General features: G+C 43.6%; 1 protein-coding gene across 1 annotated transcript in view; it reads right to left on the bottom strand.

The window, feature by feature from the left end:
- Positions 1-2,080: 2,080 nt before the first annotated feature.
- Positions 2,081-20,535, bottom strand: part of LOC146358939 (uncharacterized) — a 33,586-nt gene continuing 15,131 nt past the window's right edge. Inside the window, exons 4-7 of the mRNA XM_084830401.1 lie at positions 19,763-19,849; positions 12,415-12,630; positions 4,674-4,742; positions 2,081-2,483 (exon numbers count right to left, since the gene is read on the bottom strand). Coding sequence (XP_084686527.1) covers positions 2,407-2,483; positions 4,674-4,742; positions 12,415-12,630; positions 19,763-19,849 — 449 coding nt within the window. The 3' untranslated portion in view covers positions 2,081-2,406. The remainder of the gene's footprint in view (positions 2,484-4,673; positions 4,743-12,414; positions 12,631-19,762; positions 19,850-20,535) is intronic.

Raw genomic sequence — 20,535 nt, 5'->3', positions numbered from 1 at the left:
TTAAGAACTTTGCAGATTCTAAACATGAGTTCTTATTTGTTTCAGAGAGTTGTAATTGATTTGACAGAGGGTTTATGGATCTTGATGCACATACTCATTCCTTTGCCTCTGGTAAACAGGTTTTGCTGGGACTGGGGTAGGGGTGGGGGTGTTACTGCTCCAAAATCCTGAACAAAACTATCCATAAGCAACAGTGAGACAAAAAGAATATGAGTTTCTTGGGATAGTTTGTATCTGTTGTAAATATATTTTTTTAAAAAGAAATATGTGCATCGACACCATGAGAAGTGATGATGCTTCCAAAACACATTCAACATTCTAAAAATAAAAGTGTGTATGTCATTGCTGATGTGCTTAGCCTGGGCTGTGTCTGGGCTGAGCCTGTACCACTTCAGAGAACACGTGGCAGTTCACATGAGCTAACAGTGACTGACCAAGAAAGAGATCTTGAGGTTGGGGTAGACAGCTCGATGAAAATGTAAACCCAGTGTGTGGCCACTGTAAAAAAAAAAGGCAAAGTTCATGCTAGGCATAATTAGAAAAGGAATTGAGAATAAAACTGCCAATATCATACTGCCCTTATACAAATTTAAATGGGAGTTAGAAAATTTAAAATGGGTTAGACAAATTCCTGGAGAAGAAGTCTATCAATGGCTACTAGGCTTGAGGGTTATGTGCTATCTCCAGTACCAGAGGCAGTGAGCCTGTGTGCACCAGCTGCTGGGCAACATGGGTGGGAGGGTGCTGTTGCGCTCATGCCGCGCTTGTGGGTTCCTGGTTGACAGCTGCGTGGTTGGCCACTGTGTGAACAGAATGTGGGACTAGATGGACCCTTGGTCTGATCCAGCTTGGCTCTTCTTACGTTCTTAAATCTATGGTGTGACCACAGTTGGAATCCTGTGTCCAGTTCTGGTCACCACACCTAAAAAAAGATATTGTGTAGAGCTGGAAAAAGTGCAGAAAAGGGCAACTAAAATGATCAAGGGGCTGGAGCATCTCCCCTGTGAGGGAAGGTTACAACAGCTGGGATTGTTTAGCTTGGAAAGAAGGAGGGTGAGGGGAGACATGATAGAGGTCTACAAAATTATGCATGGTGTGGAGAATGTGGATAGGGAGACATCCCCCCCCCCCACATAATATTAGAACCCGAGGTCATCCCATGAAGCTGATTGGTGGGAGATTCAGGACAGATAAAAGGAAGGACTTCTTCACACAGGACATAGTTGAACTATGGCATTTGCTACCTCAAGAAGTAAGGATGGCCACCAACTTGGATGGCTTTAAAATGGGGTTAGATAAATCCCTGGAGAAGTCTATCAATGGCTACTAGTCTTGATGGCTATGTGCTACCTCAAGTACCAGAGGCAGTGAGCCTATGTACACCAGTTGCTGGGGAACATGGGCAGGAGGATGCTGTTGTGCTCATGTCCTGCGTGGGTCCCTGGTCAACAGCTGGTTGGCCACTGTGTGAACAGAATGCTGGACTAGATGGGACCTTGGTCTGATCCAGCAGGGTGCTTCTTATGTTCTTATGATTAGATGCTCCTCCATACACAAGCCTCCCAGCAAAAAAAGGTAAAGGCAGGAAGGCTGCTCCCCCCTCTATTACTGTGCTGTGGCCACCAGTGCATTCCCCAGCCAACTGCATCATCAGGCACCACTGCTTCTCCTTGACAGGCTAATTTTCTAGGTCCAGGGAATGTGCAGGATGGACAGCCTTCTATATCATGAATTCCCAACTGCAGTCCGAAGTGGGCTCCAGCATAGGACTCCAGCCTTACACACATGATCCATGAAGGGGTTATACATAGGTTTAGCTATATCCCTTGGTGGGTAAAATACATTGCTGAAAAACAGAGGTTTGTGTTGTTTTTAAATGAAGGAAAATGTGCATTGCTTTGAGGGCCCTGCTGGACAGAAAAGTGATCTATAAATATTAAAAATGCCCTTTGCATCCCTTAAAATGGTTGCCCCTTGTGTCCATGTGAAAACTTGAAAGAGTATCACATGCTGGCATGTTGTTAATGCTAAAGTGCAAAGTTCCCATTTTTTTAGATAACTTTTGAAAGCAGTTCTTGTTGAATCACTCTTTTATTATTTTCATTATTTAAGTTGACTTACTCAGTAATATTTATCTAGATCCATGGCTGTGAGATTTGCTGTACAAGTCATTAGTAACCCACTTCTGCAACAGTATAACATCACAAATCATATTGCACTTGCGTAAATGGGATGTTGTGCCAACACATCAGGCAGACATGGAAGTTCAAATATTCAGGGACAGATAACTTTTCCAGAAGACATCTTATTCTCTTACTTCAGATGAAAGGAGCCATTATTTTGCTTTGAAGACCTCTTTCATATTTTTAAGAATTCTAAGCATGGATCAATCTTGCCATGTTGTTTTCAAAAGAAAAGGTGCCAGCAAAAAAAAAAGTACAGCAGCAATGTTTTTATGGTACAGCCTTCTCTATTATGTAAATCTGGAAGAAGAAAATCAAGATGTCAAACATTGCTACATCTGATATGAAACTGTACAGCATTTGACTGATGCATTCGTTGCTGTACCTTTCAATTAAAATATTGCACAGCGTTCTGAAATTCTAAAATGGCTGCTAATCAATTATTCTCGTCCTCTCTGTGTGTCTCCCTATAATGTCTCTTGATTGCAACATTCACAGATTTTGAAAAATGTCCCATTTGACTAAGAATTTCAGAACAAGAAAAAGCCTTTCTGATGTGAGTCTCCCACTCTAGACTTTACTTATGTACTGATTAACCATTCCTCAAAAGTGTGCAGATGCATTATCAAATAAATTATTGCTGGGTGTGACAATTCAGAGTATAAAAGGCCCTGCTTCAAGGAATCATGGTGACATCATCATAAACCTGGAAAGCAAAGAGCAAATGGTTTATGGTGTCACCAGAACCTTTCTGTGTATTTCAGAAAGAGTTCATATTTTCTCTCAGTCTCTTGTACACACTCACACAGACCCCCCTCTCTCTGTGTTCTTAAGCATCTTCAATGTCACTTTTTAATGCATGCATGCACAAGTTTTTCTTGACCCACCATAGTTTGCCTCAGAGGTGGACTGCTTGTGGCCCTCCAGATCTTTTGACCACCAGCCTTAGCCAGCATAGCTAATGGTGAGAGATGATTGGAGTTATAGGCCAAAACATTTGGAAGACCACAAGTAGCCCACCCCTGGTTTACCCTGGACAGAGAAATCCTACTAGTTGCATGGAGTGTTAAGATCCAAGGCAGAGGAACTGCCTTATCCAAACTCATGCCGGTAGGGTGTAAGGAAAGGAGCAGCTGAATTGTTTCCCCCTTTTCCCTCTTTCTCCAGGACTGGCATACATTTTCCCCAGTTCTAGGACATCTTGGGAAAATGAGGAGTCTATGGATCCTGTAAATCCAAGCTTTCCCCGATCCCCCCCCCAAATGCCCCCTTTCTGCAGCAGCTGGGAAGAGGTTGTGAAGGATCTCCCCCTCAGAGATCAGACCTCTCTCTCTGCCCACAGAGAGGGAGGTCCAAACCATCCCATGGCTCCTGGAATGCCCACCAGTATGATTGGACAGCTTTAGTTATCTTATTTATTTAGTGCATTTACGCCTGAACTTGGAAGTCAGAGCAGTGTCCATGGGATTCCTAGGCGGTCTCCCATCCAGACCCAAACCTGTAACTCCAGCGAAGTGGCTGCATCAAGTGCCCTCAAACAATGTCTACTCAGAAATAAGTCCCATTAAGTAAAAGTGTGTATAGCAGAGACTGGGAATATGTGGTCCTCCAGATGCTGTTGGACTGCAACTCCCATCATTCCTCACTATTTGTTGTGCTGGCTAGGGCTGATGGGAGTTGCAGTACACCAATATCTGAAGGGCCACACATTCTCCATCCCTGGTGTATATAGATCCTCAGCCTTAACTCCTAATTCCTCTACCTCCCTTAGCTACTCACACATTCCAGAAAGCTGCAGTTTATCACCTCTTATTACAGGTTGAAGAAAAGAATAATTGGGGGTGGGAGGGAAGGTGTTCCAGATTTTTGAAGAAGATATGATAAATGTATGTGTTGCCTGTGATTATATGACAAAGTCATTGTCTGTATTTGCACACTCATCCCTCTATTGTCTCTGGTCAAACATTTTGCAGGATTCTGTAGTGTTTCAACAACCTGCAAAACCTGTTTGGCGAGAGATGATAACAGGATCTAGAAATGAGTGTGTACAGCATAGGCAAGCTTCAATTTCAGCTCTTGAAAATGTTCTGTCTCCAGCCTGCAAAAGACTCTTTGGAGTACACTTACACAGAGAGAGAAATACTGTTTACTTGCTTGTGATTTGAGATACATCACAACCTCTCTCCTCTTAACAAATGTAACCACTGTTGATTCAGATCCTGTGCACACATATGACGACACAGTGTTTTCCATGGCTGCATCTCCAATTATGGTCAGTGCTTCCAAAAGCCACTCCCACCACACCTTTCCCTCAGCACCACCCATGAAAAAGTTCTTCCTTTAATGCAGATTAATGCAGATTGACCAAAAGATTTGATTTACCAGTCCGTGCAGACTGACCCCCCCAAATTCCCCTTTAATTAATGTTCCCCCATTACTCATTTCCCTTCTGTCCCCTTCCAGAAAGAAAGAATCCCATTTGTCTTTTACCTCCTGCCATCACTCCTCCAATGCAGCCCAATTCTCTCTTCTGCTTCTTCCAGGTTAAAGAAGCAGATTCTGTGAGCAAAGGAAGTGTCCAATCAGAAGCCAACCACCAACAACAACCCAACTGCCACCTTTCCTCCACCGCCCATCCCCTTCAGCACAGTGCAGGCACCTGTAAAACCCTATACGGCTGTGCTAGCTCTGGCTGAGAGCTTCTTTGTCAAAATAATTAGGGAAAAATACTTTTAAAAAATCATCCTGGTCTCATGCAAACACATGGATTCAGGGGGGCCTTAGGGGCGGCCAAGCTGGGCAGTCACCCGGGGCGCCGAGCTGAGCTCAGTGTCTGTGTTTTTTTAATGTACTGTCTGCAGTGAGTGAGGGTGGCAACAACCAAGAGTCTGTAGCCTTTTTTTCAAGGTTCTACCGGTTGTTTGGGTGCTAAATACAAAAATGATCTTCCTTCAATTGACTTTCAAGTATGTTTCTTTTCCAATTTCCACTTTGATGTCATGTGCAAGGTGAAAATCAGTGGAACTCAGCTTTACTTTGAGGCAACACTACCGAACATGTAGCACTTCAGATCCTGTAACTACTATAAGCACTATATAAATAATAATAAAATAAAAGCCATAAGAGGTCAGCTGGTTACCTTTTTATTAATAATTTTTCTTTATTATTTTTAAAGATAAAATAATGGTTATTTTAAAATAAAGAATGCTTAGAATAAAGGGTAGGAACTGCTATACAGCAAAGAATATTATAAAGAAAAGAAAACCTGTGATGGTTCTCTGTTGCATAGTGCACTGCCACTGCTCAGAATGTGGCTTTTCGAACTTTGGCCTGCGCAAACTGAAGGACAGTGACTGAGAGCTCGAGGTTTTGAGCAGTGTCATTCTTGATGGACATCACACCAAGCCCCATAAATGCTCTGGATGGCCCTGCAAAACTGACTGGGGGGGAGCAAAGATTGCTATAAATTGCTACATCAGAGCCCTCCCTTCCATCATATGACCAATGGACAGACCCTAAGGATGCCATAAGGAAAAGTCTGCATCTTGGCTACTTCCTCCTTCAGTGCATGGAACACAGAAGGCGCTGACCTTCCATGGCTATCAAAGCCAATCCTTGTTCATAAGTATATGAGTCACATTTGTGTCAAACCTGTATCATATGGTGATGGCTTTGGCAAAACTTGCCATGGCAGGAAATCTGCTCCAAGCCTTTTGCTCCACTGAGAGGCCTGCCTCCATGCTATGAAATGCTTTCATGTCCTTCTTACATGCTGTAGAAATAATTTCCCCGCCTGTTTTCTTCTGTTCACATGTGGTTGCCTGAACTGGTTCCATGAAAATTACACAGCCAATTCAGATAAGACCATGAAATTTATAGACAAGGTTAAAGCCTAAGCATTAATTTTCTTTCACACCAGCGTTTCAAGGGAGGGTCTCAAGCCCTCATGGTATCCCTTCCATGCTAAATTTTGCTTTGATGTCTTTAATTTAGCTGAAATATGTTTTAAAAGTCATCTTGCCAACTGAATCCTTTCTGGCAACACATCTGAGAGAACTCAAGAATGTAAGTTAATCCTTCTTCCAAGGTTAGTTTGGCATGCTCCTGTTCAGCTCCTTAGAATTCCCTCAGTTAGGACAGTAGCTAGATCATAGAAGGACAAGTCTGACATCCCACTCTAACCATTTCAGAGACCCATGCTCCAAATAATAAATGCCCTGTATTACTATTCATGTATTTAGTTTTGTTTAATTATATTTAAATCCTGCCTTTCTTCCACAGAGCTCAAGATGGCATATAATATTCTCCTTTACCCATTTTGTGCTCACAACAGCCCTGTGAGGTAGGTTCGGCTGAGAGGGACCCAGTGAAGTCTAAGGTCATTCAGTGAGCTTCATGGCTGACTGGAGATTCCCAAAATCTAGTCCAACACCTTAATCACTCCAGTGCACAACAAAAAGATACCACTTTTCTTGTCCTTTTGGACCTGTTCTGCCCATATAAAAATATCAACATTTTCAAGCTATATATTTGAAATAAGCTTGCATGCCTCTATACTGTCAAAATATGTCTAGCAAAAGATCAAGCCTGATTTGCTTTGTATTTCACTGAGTAAAATGCAACATATATCCTACACAGAGTAGACCCATTGAAATGAATAGGACTTAAGGTAGTCATGAGTAACTTAAGCCCCATTCATTTTAATGGGTCTACTCTGTGTAGGACATATGTTGGATTTTACCCTTTACAATAAAATCCTATACATGTGTACTGAGAATTAAGCCCCATTGAGTTCAATGGGACTCCTTCTCGGGTAAGCGTGCATAGGATTGCAGCCTAACCTCTGAACCAATGTAGCAACTAAAAGCTGTTCAAGCAGGGCAAGCCCCACGCTAAGAACAAAGATCATGGCCCAGTGTGTCATTGGACTGTTTTGGTTTGTAAGTGCAAGTGTATGTTTGTAGTACTGTCTAAGCCAGATGTTTTATTGCTGGTATTTGTTGTTTTTGTGAACTGTTGCTGTTTTACTACTGCATTGTTTTTTCTTATATGGAATTTTATTGTTGTCAGCTGCCTTAGGAGGGCTCCTGCCCTAAAAGGCAGCCTAAAATTGTTGTCAATAAATAAGTAAATACACATAAAGAAGAGCAGAACTATGTGGTTCTGCTCTGGACTCAACACAGCAACATCAGACATTTTTTTGTGTTTGCTAAGCTCCTAGACCAGACTCTAAAATCCACCTCTAGAATTCTAGGCCAGATGCTGAAACACTGTTTCACTACCAGAATGTATGGAAGCCCAGTGGTTTCCGAAGCTCCAGCAGCTTCCCTAATATCAGGAGTGGCAGTTGTGGGGACGCTTGCTTCACCAACGTGGCATGAAAATATCATCATTGATTTTGTGCCATGACGCCATCATTTTGTGGCACTACACTGGTACTGGAGAGCTCTCTGTGAATACACTGTGTGGCCTAAAATGCTACTGAAGCCTCCACAGTCATGAGACTGGATTCTGGAGAATTTCCATTTGATGAGCAAACCACAAATCCATCCCAACTCCATGTTTTCATTGAATTCAGTGGCATCTCTCTATGTATTGCCGCAGGCTTGCTGTGCTAACAGGACTGGGTATGACAGTCACAGTGTAGGTATTGGGACAAGTGTTCAAATCCTTTAAGTGTGGGTTTCACTGACAAAGACCCAGGGTTAACAGATAGAGGTGCTTTACCTAAGGAACAGTGGATACAAATTCACCTTAAACTGTGAGTCTGAGATGAATGTGATTAGGACTAATAGTCTCCTAAAACCATTCCCACGTGTGTAATCCCCTCCACGCTCCACCCACTTCCTTTTCACTCTCCCAACTGTCAACTGACCAATTTGCCAACTGTCATTCTGTGCTCTTTCCAACTCCCTGCTCCCACTTACAGTCACATGCCATATTCCAAACAATCTCCCCTCCAAAAACAAACCCCAAACATGGTGCATTACAGTCGGAACCAGTCAGTGCTTCCTCAGAACAGCATTCAGAATGCAGAGGAGCTACAATTAAATGATCAGAAGAGGCCCGCCCACATTCCGTTTTGCAATCATTTTGGAAACATGAAAAAATATTTTTCGTTCCAGTCAGGCCTTTCTAGTTTAATCTTTTACTGGAATGTAGTTTGATTTGGGTTTTACCCGTTTTCATGCAGCGTTCTGTTTTTGTTTTATATTTGATGATAATTGTGTTTCTAATTGGCCTTTGTCGTATATTATGTTTATTATGTGATCTGATTTGGGCTTCCTTGGGAAGGAAGAAAATAGTTCATAAATCTTAAAATCAAATACATAGATATTATTTTAAACTCCCATGAAGCTTTATCAATTAGTCAATCTGGATCTTTGGTGATCTTAGGGGGCAGGTTATTCTGAGCAGCAGCAGCCTTGACAAATTTTCTTTCCTGTGCCAGCAATTCAAAATGAAGATCTGAGGAGAATTTGGATTCTTAATGTCATTTTATTTTTAAAAAACGATTTAATGGTTTATTCTCCTATTGATGTGAAGAGGATTTATGTGATTATCTCCCATTAACAGTAATGGGAATAGCATGCATAAATCCCCTACAGTGTGATAACAGAGGAGGCTGTGTGTGTGTGTGTGTGTGTGTGTGTGTGTGTTTAATAAAATTATTGATGGTCAGGTCAGCTATATTAATTCAAAAACATTTACATTTTTCTTTAGTCACAGGCTTATGTTTGACATTGCTGGCTAATCTATGGCTCATAAAGCCAAAGATCATTAAGAGAAGGGGAAGGAATTATAATAGAGCTGTCGCCCTGAAGCCTCCAAAGGCACCCGCAGCAAAAAACAAACTGCAAGAGTGGCTTGCCAAGAGTCCCTTCCATACTTGGTTCTAAACAAAATAGCATTTGCATCCACCCTACACTCTAGTTAGATTTGATGGGGTTAAAGAGAGAGAATTCAGGTGTCACTTTTATTCGGTTCCCTCAGGGAAACCATGCTCATATCTGCAACATAACCTCAGGTATTCATACCAAAGCCCTGCCAGAGTGCTCCACATGAGGTGGACAGCCAAGAGTGTGAGAGATCCTGGGACAGCTCTGAGGTGAGCCCTAAATTGAACTAGAGGAACTGGGCTGGTCCAGATTCAGAGGCCCAACACACTTTGACTGGTCCGACCTTTGGAACCTCCAAAACCAACCCTAGAAGCTGACAGTGGTGGGTCCAAGAAAAGGCCCAAATGAAAAGGCACATGTTGCACTGTGAGGCCTCCCTTCCCTGACACTCGAACCAGCACTTGTTCATCAATGGCTACTAGTCCTGCTGGCTATATGCTGCCTTCAGTATCAGAGGCAGTATGCCTATGTACACCAGTTGCTGGGGTACATGGGTGGGAAGGTGCTGTTGCACTCATGTCCTGCTTGTGGGCTTCCCATAGGCACCTGACTGGCCACTGTGCTAACAGAATACTGGACTACCTGGACCTTGGTCTGATCCAGGAGGCCTCTTCTTGTGTTAGTATGTTCTGATGCTCTAGACAGAAGTGGGACAACAAGGGAATCTATAAAGCTCCTCAGTTGATGCCTAGCTGTTGTTGATGCAACACCTCAACTAGCTCAGATCCTTGTAACCTGGACAGCTCCCTTGCTCTTGAGGAAACCTTGATCCCTGGACTGTTGAACAGCTCCCCAGCCTTGCTCGTAAGAGTGGAAATGAAGCCACATGGCAGTTGTGGCAGTTGTGACGTGTAACAGAGTGTTTTAGTTTATTGGGGTGGCAGTGAAGAGGTGGAATCCCTAGAATGTGAACTCCTGCTTTTTGTTGTTTATTCGGTCAGTCGCTTCCGACTCTTCGTGACTTCATGGACCAGCCCACGCCAGAGCTTCCTGTCGGCCGTCGCCACCCCCAGCTCCAAGGTCGAGTCCGTCACCTCCAGAACATCCTCCATCCATCTTGCCCTTGGTCGGCCCCTCTTCCTTTTGCCGTCCTTTTTCCCTAGCATCAGCATCTTCTCCAGGGTATCCTGTCTTCTCATTATGCAGCCAAAGTACTTCAGTTTTGCCTTTAATATCATTCCCTCAAGTGGGCAGTCTGGCTTTATTTCCTGGAGTATGGACTGGTTTGATCTTCTTGCAGTCCAAGGCACTCTCAGAATTTTCCTTCAGCACCTAGGGATGTCAGAGAATTCTGCCACGGATCTCGGTGAGGCCGAATGCCAGTGCATTCGGCCCCCCGAACTCCGTGGTGAAACGGCCTGCCACCCCCCCAAACCCCACGGATCCCCCCTGGGACGAGACTCACCTGGGGTGGATCTTCCAGGCGGCGGCGGCAGCTCCGGCGGCGGCTCCGGCAGCGGTAGCAGCCGGTCTTCCGACCGGCTGCCACCGCCACCATTTCCAGGCAGGCTTGTGTAAAAAAAAAAAAAGATGTGATAGGCTACGTAAATCTTTACGTAGCCTATCATGGTTGGGTGGGTTAAAAAAACAAACAAACCATGTACGCAAATGGCGGCGGCTACGGCCACCGCCATTTGCGTTCCTTCTTTTTACCGTCTTAATCTATGTAAATATTTGCGTAGACTATGATGGCGAAAATAAAGGGGAATGCAAATAGCGTAGCGAGCGCTATTTGCATCCCCTTTTGATTCGCCGTTTTAGCTTACGTAAAGATTTACATAGGCTAAAACAGTGAATGAAGAAGGGACGCAAATAGCGCCCGCTACGCTATTTGCGTTCCCCTTTATTTTCGCCGTCATAGTCTACGTAAATATTTACGTAGATTAAGACGGCCAAAAAGAAGGAACGCAAATGGCGGCGGCCGTAGCCGCCGCCATTTGCGTACGCGGTTGGTTTTTGTTTGTTTGTTTGTTTGTTTGTTTGTTTGTTTTACTCAGAGCCCTCCGCGGCCAGAAATCCAGCTGTGGAGGGCTCTGGCCTGGCCGGGCCGGGCCTGGCCGGCTGCTCCGCAGAGCTGCCGCGGAGCACAGCTGGCCATTCAAGGATTCCAGGGGGAGGAACGGAGCACCTCCCCCCCCCGGCCAGGATTCGGGGGGAGGGACGGAATGCCTCCCCCCCCACCATCAACATAATCCGCGAAAGGTAAGTCACTTTCGTACATCCCTACCAGCACCACAGTTCAAAAGCATCTATCTTCCTTCGCTCAGCCTTCCTTATGGTCCAGCTCTCTCAGCCATATGTTACTGTGGGGAATACCATTGCTTGAACTATGCAGACCTTTGTTGTCATTGTAGAACTCCTGTTAACCAAACCTAATTATTCAGGTTGATTAGCAATCCACCACGTTGCTTCCTATCAAATCAGTCCTACATGAACAGCCCTTCTGGTTCCTCATTCATTGTGGTTGTCCTGCAGGCCATTCAGATGAGTAAAATTGCATTGTATTGGAAGAATCCATGTTGTATACCAGATTACATAGCACCTTGCTCAAGGAAGTAGATTGGCAGATTTAACTGGCATGTAATAGAGAATGTGTTCTGGAGTGATGAAGTCAGTGAATGATACAAATTTCATCTCTCTCCAAAAGCATTTGGATGTCGGCACACCAAGTTTCCCCCAGCCCACCCCACCCCAGCCCACCCCTTTTTGCATTGGAAAAGATTTCTTAGCCGACTTCAGAAAAAGTACATTCTAATTTAATTTCAATAGACAAAGAAACAGAAAGAGTCAAAGCTTGTTTTGTCATAATTCATTTTAAAACCAGAAATTTGCTTAAGCTATAGCTAATTAAATTATGGAGATCTGATATTAGATTAGGAAAGAGGGTAATAATATCAACTGCATATTAGATTATTCTATGTTCCTTCTCACAAGTATTTCTGTTTTAGTTGTTGATGGTGATCATAATGATGACAATGATGAAGATGATGATATTGTTGAACAATAAGTCCACTGACCTACCGAACTTGAAAATCTTTTTTAAAAGGTGAATGGACAACCATTCTCAAAAAATAATAATCCATTCCTATCTTGATTAATGTGATGTTCAAAATAATTGTGAGCAGTTCCTGTCATTAGGCCAAACACAGATTCATGACTTTAGGACACTGCTACTGACAGCATGTGAGCACATGCACACACACGTGAGCCCAATTATTCTGCGCATGTTCAGAAGATGTTCTACTTAGACCCCAAGGCTATGAGCCATGTGCATTCACCACTACATTTCTACCTGCATTGTGCATGGGATGGCAGATCACCTCTTCACCCACCAGTGACAGACAGGTCCTTTTTTTTGTTCAGTCGTTCAGTCGTGTCCGACTCTTCATGACCCCATGGGCCACAGCACGCCAGGCCTTCCTGTCCTCCGCTCTCTCCCGGAGTGTGCTCAAGTCCATATTCATTGCATCGGTGATGCTGTTCTCTCTTACTAGAGCTTTTCCTGCACACCAGCCTCTTATTAGAAACAGGGAAGGGAGTCTCTGGAACTGTCAAAGAAGGGAGAGGAAGGATAACAAAGTTGTGACAAAGGAAAGATGAAACATTAGTTAAAAATGGGGGGAAATGTGACACGGTGGAATTGTATGTTTAAAAAAAAAAATCTAAGTGTGGCAACTTTATGTAGATTGGCCCTTTTGCTCTTACCCATATTCACCTATAGGGTAACAGCCAATCCCTGTTGGGAGGGAGGAGCTTTGCTAATACACAAGTAGGAGGACAAGGCCCATTGTCTCTTTGGAGGAGAACAAGTGGGCTCTGCAACACAGTGTTGCAGCCTGGAGCGCTCTTGTTTAGTGTTTTTGTCAGTCAGCCACACCCTCCTCCACAGTACTCCATCCTATTCCCCCTCCCACCTGGTTTTCCATTTTCTCCCCCAATAGTCAGCCAGCATTTCATGGCCACTGAGCATGCTCAGTCCTCACTGGGCTGCTTGTTTCCCCCATCCCCTGGTTGGGATTGTTGGTTTGTTTTCCTTAAAAAATTGCACTCCTGCAGATCTTGGGGTTTCCTCGAGCTGGGTGAGGCCTATCTATTGTACATGGGCGGTGCCATTTTGGCTTCATGAGGATAGGCATTCGGAGAATGGGCTTGCAATGAGTACATATGAGTGGAACCTTGCAGCAAAATGGGGTTTGTGCATGTGTGCACATGTGGGGGAAAGCCTTCAAAGCTCTGCCTTCTTATTCTGGAGGCTCCTCAGAGCAAGTGAACAGGTGGGCACCGACTGGTGGAATAGTGAGTGAATGGGTGGGTGCCTTTATATCTATGTGTCTCTTCCTCCAACCTCCTTTTCCAGCCATTGCATTCCATTCAATCCCTGCTCCCATCTAGTGTTCAGTCAGGCAGCGTTCTTTGGGCCCTCAACACACTCAGTCCACACTGGGCTGTTTGGGGGCGGTTCCCTTAGAGTTTGGGGGAGACCATAGAGACATGGGGAGCTGCCTTATACTGAGTCAGACCCTGGGTCCATCTAGCCCAGTATTGTTGACACTGACTGGGAGCAGCAGCTCTCCAGGGTTTCAAGCAGGATTCTTTCCTAGGCCTACCTGGAGATGCTGGGAATTGAACCTGCGACCTTCTGCATGCAAAGCAGGGGCTCTGCCAGAGAAGAGCCAGAGAGGCTCACCAGGCACCTATGTTGTGCTGTTTCAGGCACCAAGTGAAGACCTCCTTATTTTCCCAGGCATTTAAGTCTTTCAGTTTCTTTTGTTTTAAATCTGTGACTGTATTTTAAATATTTGCATTGCTGCTAGGTTTTATTTTGTTTTTTTACTTCTATTTGGTATTGTAGTTTTCAACTTTTAATTTTATAGTGTAGCTTATGCTGTATTCTATGGTTTTAATTGTTGTGAACCTCCCAGAGAGCTTCGGCTATTAGGGGGTATAGAAATGTAATAAATACATACATACATACAGCCTCTTCCCTTAGGGTTTGTGATGGGGGTGGGGGCTTCCCTTCGGGGGTTTTCCCCTAAAGGTGGTGTTCTTTTATTTTTTTGGTTTGGGGTAATTCTGCCAACGTTGTAAAATGTTTTTACTGTAGAATTTTATTGTTTTAAACTGTTTTATTGTATGCTGCACATCGCCCAGAGTGGCTGGGTGACCAGCCAGATGGGCGATTAATACATTTAATAATGAATAAATAAATAAACAAACAAACATTGGGTCGCTGCTGATACCTCCCACTTGTGCGTGGCTGTTGCTGTTTGGGCTACATAAGTGACGGTACTCAGAAAATTGATCTGCAATTAGAATATTCGATGATGTTCAAAGTTCCTACCTGGCTGAGCCTGTAGTGAGAATCAAGCTGGGAACCACATCTACGTCACCCTCCTAACTCGGGCTCCCATCTTGTTAGGATAGGAGCCTGCATCCGATCCTAACAAGAAAGAAGGCATGGTGATCAGAAACTGGCAGTAGGGGAGGTGGAGGCATGCTCCACACACCCTCCATGCCGAGCTTTCCCCCCTAAATCCCCCCCATCTCCTCCTGTGCTCTTCACCTTCAGCCATCTGCACAATAGGGATTATCTCATGTTTAAGGGTTACTCATTGGGGTGCTACGAGGATTAATTTGTTAATGTTTTGCAGAGGTTGTAAAGAGCCAACAGTCTCTCCATTTTCATAATAATAACAAGGAGAGAAGCTCTGTAAATTGTAATGTCTAAATGGAATTTGTGTTCATTATTTATCAGCTGTTCAAATTTAACAGCTCAGTTAATCATTAGCCGGTAACTTTATTTATAGGAAACTGCCTGCTTCTCTTCCCAAATCATAGAGCCATTTCATTTGGTGCAGTCAGGAAGCTTAGTGGATTGTTTAAAAAAAAGGGGGATTATAGGCATTTATATAGGCAATGAGAATGTAACTCAGGGAAAAGAATCTTTTACAGGGGATGAGTAAACCTTTGTGCTTCAGGGCAAAAGCTAACTACTGGCTAATGAGAGTCTGAAAGATACTTCCATGCTCCTATAATCATCCATTATGGAGTTGCTTGCTCTTTCCTCTGAAGTGTTCAGTCCCCACCATTGTCAGGGGCAAGGCACAGGACCAGCTAGATTAAGCCATGGATGCATACTATGGGTTTGCTCCAGTGATACTGTTGCTTTCTGCCTAAATGCAGGCTCCGAGCCCACAGCCAAAGATGGGTTAAAACCAGAGTTTGGAGGCAGCTGGGCAGCCTTGGCTATATAGGAGTCTATGGAATGGCTGGGATAAAAAGAACACATGACAAGAGCTTTATGACACCTCTACCATTTAAAGCTGTAGTGCTAAACCCGAGACATGGGCTGTTCGGGAGGGGAAGAGTCCTTTGGTAATGAGTAGTGCCTTTCACTTTGAAATCAGAAACATGCTGGCGCAGGCTGTGCGCGCTCAGTTCCAATACCTGACTGGTCCCTTTCAGTGCTGTGGACTTGCAGGAAGAAGGGGACTCCACCCAACAGCAACTTCTCTCTGCATGTGCACTGCTGGGATCAGAAAGGCACCAACTGTACTTAGGCACCCTTTCAAGACCCCCACTTAGTTATGCTCAAGTTAACCTACCTCACAGGGCTACTGAGAGGATAAAACAAGCAGAGGGAAAACCATGAATACTGCCCTGAGCTTCTTTGGAGGGAGAGTGGAACACCAATGTATTGAATTAATCATAAATAGAGTCACTTACTGTGACTGTAAGAGAGCTGGTGTAGAGCTGGCTAAGAGATGACGCTACAAATCAGGAAGTCCCTGGTGTGGATCTTGCTTCTGCTGTACACTTACTCAGTGGCCTTCCGCACTTACCTTGCAACAGGATTACAAGATCAGACTGTATATGTAAAGCACTCAAAAGTGCTACAGATCTTCTAAGTATTATGAGGCTGCAAACCTATGCCCACTTACCTGGGAGTCAACCTCAGTGGACTTACTTCTGAGAAGACATGTCTAGGATTCCACAGTTAGCTTGTTGAATAGTCATCCCCTCTCCCCCAGTTCTTTAGGGGGAGCTAAAGATCTCTATGAGAATTCTTAGCTTCTCACCAAGTTATAATGCTTTGGATTCTTTAGTGCAGCTAAAATGGATGCATTTGTAGCTGTGGAAGCTGGTGGCTTTGATGTCAGAGGGGCAGTGAATCTGCTCCGGGTTTCAGTCAGAACCAGTCAGAACTCTAAAGGAGTCATCCGAGTTAGCTTCTTTAGAGTTCTGACTGGTTCTGACTGAAACCCAGAGTGGACTCACCACCCCACTGACATCAAAGCTACCAGCCTCCACTGGTTTTTAGTGTAGATAGCTTCTAAGGACCTGAGTGCTGTCCACCGGTCAGAAAGGGGGAAGAATGATGCTCTTGTGTCTTTAAACCAGCCTTCCCCAACTTGGTGCCCTCCAGATGTTTTAGACTACAATTCCCAGAGGTCCTGACCATTACTCATACTGGCTGGGGCTAATAGGAGTTGTAGGCCAACACATTTGGTGAGCCACAAGTTACCCACCCCTGCTTTACACCGTAAGTGTTATACCTATAATCTAAAGTTCACCCATCAGGGCAGAATCCTACCTAGGTCATCAGAGAGGACCAAGTTTAAGCCTGCACTTAAAAAAGGAACACTTACAAACACTGGTCACGCTAACCTGATTAATTCATTAACTTTCAACGGTGAATAAATAACAAATACCTCAACTGGTTATCTCTTTGGCCTTCCTATTCTGTTACCAATTGGAGATATGATTATGGAACACAACCTTGACGCTATTTTAGCCCCAACACAGGTACTGCAAGACACTCTGGTGGGAAAGTTACCAGCATGCCATGAAGCTTTATAACAGTGTTTTATCACATCTTTGTCAGTGAAAATGTCAGTGAATGTCAGAAACCATTATCACTCTCAAAAGGAGAAGCCGTATAAAGCAATGACGTATGAAGCATAGTAAAGTTCATTGTTCATGAGCACAGGTGCCTACTTGATCCTTTGGCAGGGTAGTGGTAGTGGTGGGGCTTAGGAAAAGGAGAGGGAGATGTATATTGAGATGTAATCACCTTTGAATGAAATTAAAGCAATGTTACAAGCCAGGAGACACCAATCTGGTGCTCTCTCTAGCAGTAACGGAGTTATTTCATAAGAACCCCAATTCCTCATTGTTAGGTTGTAATGAACTTTGTGTAATTATGGTAGCAAACTACCAACCCTGTATTGTTCATAAGTACCAAATGTTCAAGAGAAGCAGGGAAGTTATTCAGACCTCCACAGTTAAAGATCAGATTGGAACTTTTCACAGTAGAGAAGATGCAAAGAAAAGATCCTCAAATGGCATGTTATCAGACTTTAGGGCAAACCCATTGGACAGAAGATGTGGATTTTTTTTTTCCTAGAAAGGCATGAACCTGGCTCCTCCAAATGGAAAGTCTTTCTTTCTTTCTTTCTTTCTTTCTTTCTTTCTTTCTTTCTTTCATTTCTAGCCCTCTTCATTGCAAAGAAAACACTGAAAATGTGGTTGCAGCTTAGAATGGATTAGAGCATGTCTATAGTGCCAGTTTACCATGGGTCAGTGCAGTGTTGAAATTGATGTAACATGCAGCTGACCGACAGCATCTCACCTGAAAACATCAGGGGACTGGCTTAAGTATAACAGGATCCTCTTTAATATGACTTGAATTATACTTCACATATCTTGGCTACAAACAGTTATGTGAGCAAGGAAAGGAAAGGTTCCTCCTGTGCAAGCACCGGGTCACTGCTGACCCCTAGAGGGACACCGCTTGCGCTGGCGTTTGCATGGCAGACTATAGCGGGGTGGTTTGCCATCGCCTTCCCCAGTCATGACTACCTTTCCCCCAGCAAGCTGGGTACTCATTTTACCGACCTTGGAAGGATGGAAGGCAGAGTCGACCTGAGCTGGCTACCTAAGACCCGGCTTCCTCTGGGATCGAACCCAGGTCGTGGGGAGACTTTCAGTTGCAATACTGCCGCCTACCACTCTGCGCCACACAAGGCCCTGTGAGCAAAGTCACCCATTAATCCCTGACCCAGCAATCATGGATGGCTATTTAGTGGTGATGGCAGTAGCAATAGTAGCAGCAACAACAACAGTAGCAGTGTTCAGTATGCATGATGTTCTAAAGAGTAACATAAACATTGTAGTAGTAGTAGCAATGGTGTTCAGCATGAGTGATGTGCTAAAAAGTAACATAAGCGGAGTACTATAAAGAAAAGGGACCTAAAGGGAGGAAGGAGGAGGAGAAGAGAGGAGAAAGAGAGTCATCAGTAAGAAACTAAACAGCAGAGAGAAGAGGAATAGGAGTAGCAAAGCTGGCAAGGCAGGAGTGTGAGCAAATACAGTTACATGTACAGTTGTATCACTTTGTGCCTCTTCTACGCTTGCCCTTGTTAAAAAGCCCCTTGAAATATATACTTGAATTCATGTTTTTCCAGTTAATTTTCACTTGCAGTTGTCTTAGTAATTATGCTTGTTCCCCTTACACTTTGATGGCTGTGGTTCCCCAACTGTTTTTCCTGCTTTTACTTCTTTGTAACCTTCTAATTTCTCTACATTCATTTTCCCTTCCTTTTCAATGCTCTGCACCTTTAATTGCATGCCTGTGGGCAGGATTGTATGTGACATTTGGAGTGAGTTTAATATTCTGGCAGGGGGCTCCAGGCATAGAGGGCAGCAAGGGATCTGTATAGACCTGCCTTTGTCCATTCCTTGTAGTACAAAACGTGATTCCTCTAGGCAGCAATATCTATTTTCAGTTTAACATAGAATTCATATTTGGCTATGGTTATTTGATTGTAGCTGCTTTGGCAAAATAGACTGAAAAGTCACACATCACGTAAAATAAATAAAATCATGCTCCACACCTTACAAGACATTTATCGCACCTTTGCTCCATCTGCATGGTAGAAGTTTAACACTGCACATTTCTCTTGATAGATTATTTCGAGGATGACCTAGGAGAGCCATCCCCAGCCTGGTGCCCTCCAAATGTCTTGGACTACACTTCCCAGGATTCCTGACTATTGACCATGCTGGCTGGGAATGATGGGAGTGGCAGTCCAAAACATCTGGAAGGCACCAGGTTGGGGAAGGCTGATCTAAGATATGCAACCCCACCCACCCACCCACCCTTATGCCCTGGGACAGCCAAGTACCCCTATATGGTGGATGTGTGAGGAATGTGACCTTTGTGAATCCTGATATTACCTGACCTGTTCCACACCTCCCAGACTACTATGTGGGCTGGACTGTAATTATCTTTTGTATTTCACACTTCTCCATATTTTATGATGCACTTCTTGTCTCAAAAAACATACCAAAATAAAAAAAAATGTATTTTAGGGGGAAAATGCATATTTTGTCATACGTACATTTAAAATATATATTTAAATATGTATTGACAAATTTTATTGTGAATTTTTAAAACTGACACATTAATACAGAAATGGGACAAAACAGAACACATAAGATTGGCATGGACCAGAAACAGATTGATCCATCCTATATAAACCTAAACCATGCCATAATCAAGGAAAAAGAAAATGTGAGATCAGATTTGGGAATTGGTGAGATATACAGACATGGGCCCATTCTGCTTTATTTACCCAAATAATTTGGAACAATAGAAATAACTTAGATAAAATGTACCTGCCAAGAAAAGCATTTTTTCTCCATCACTACTATAGAGATTTCCTATGCTGATGTAATCAAACCATTTAGATCCTTTTACAGATTCTGGAAGAGAAGAGAGCACAAATAGTGTCTTCCCTTCTGAAAGACCTGCAAACATACAGGTGCTTTTGTTATCTAGCTATCCATCTATCCATCTCTTGCTCGCTCTCTGATTTATACCCCACCTTTCTACCCAAAAAATGGCACTCAAGGTGGATAACAGTAAAAAAAGAAAAGAAAAAACAAGATTAAAATAAACTTAGTTAAAACAATCATAAAAACAAATAGATTAAAAACACAATTTTAGAAACAGCACAATAAAAGAAATAAAAACAGCACCCAACTCAATACAACCTGCTGCAGCAACAGACCAGTTCACATGCCAAAGGCCTGCTTGAATACAAAGTTATTTGCCTGACAGCGGAAGGACAGCAGAGAGGGAGCCAACTCACCTCCCTCAGCAGAGTTCCACTGCATGGGAGCAGCCACTGAGAAGGCCCTCTCTCGCATCACCACCAAATGTGCCTCTGAGGGCAGTGAGACCACAAGAAGGGCCTTCCTGATTATCTTAAAAGCTAGGGGCCTCATAGGAAGTTGGAGTATATTTATAGTTGTAGTATATTGATTATACTTTTCTATGTGTACATAAATGTTGCTACTGTTTTGGAAGAGGTCCCTAAAAAGGCTGGGTCGATGGATCTGGCTGGGGTGGTATTCAATATTATTATCGTCTGTAAATTGTAGAATAT

Source organism: Heloderma suspectum, chromosome 1 (genome assembly GCF_057233095.1).
Source record: "Heloderma suspectum isolate Gila_16-S chromosome 1, 16-S_ref, whole genome shotgun sequence".
Taxonomy (NCBI): Eukaryota; Metazoa; Chordata; class Lepidosauria; order Squamata; family Helodermatidae; genus Heloderma; species Heloderma suspectum.
Note: the sequence above shows the minus strand (reverse complement) of the source record. Positions and strands in the feature narration are given on the sequence as shown.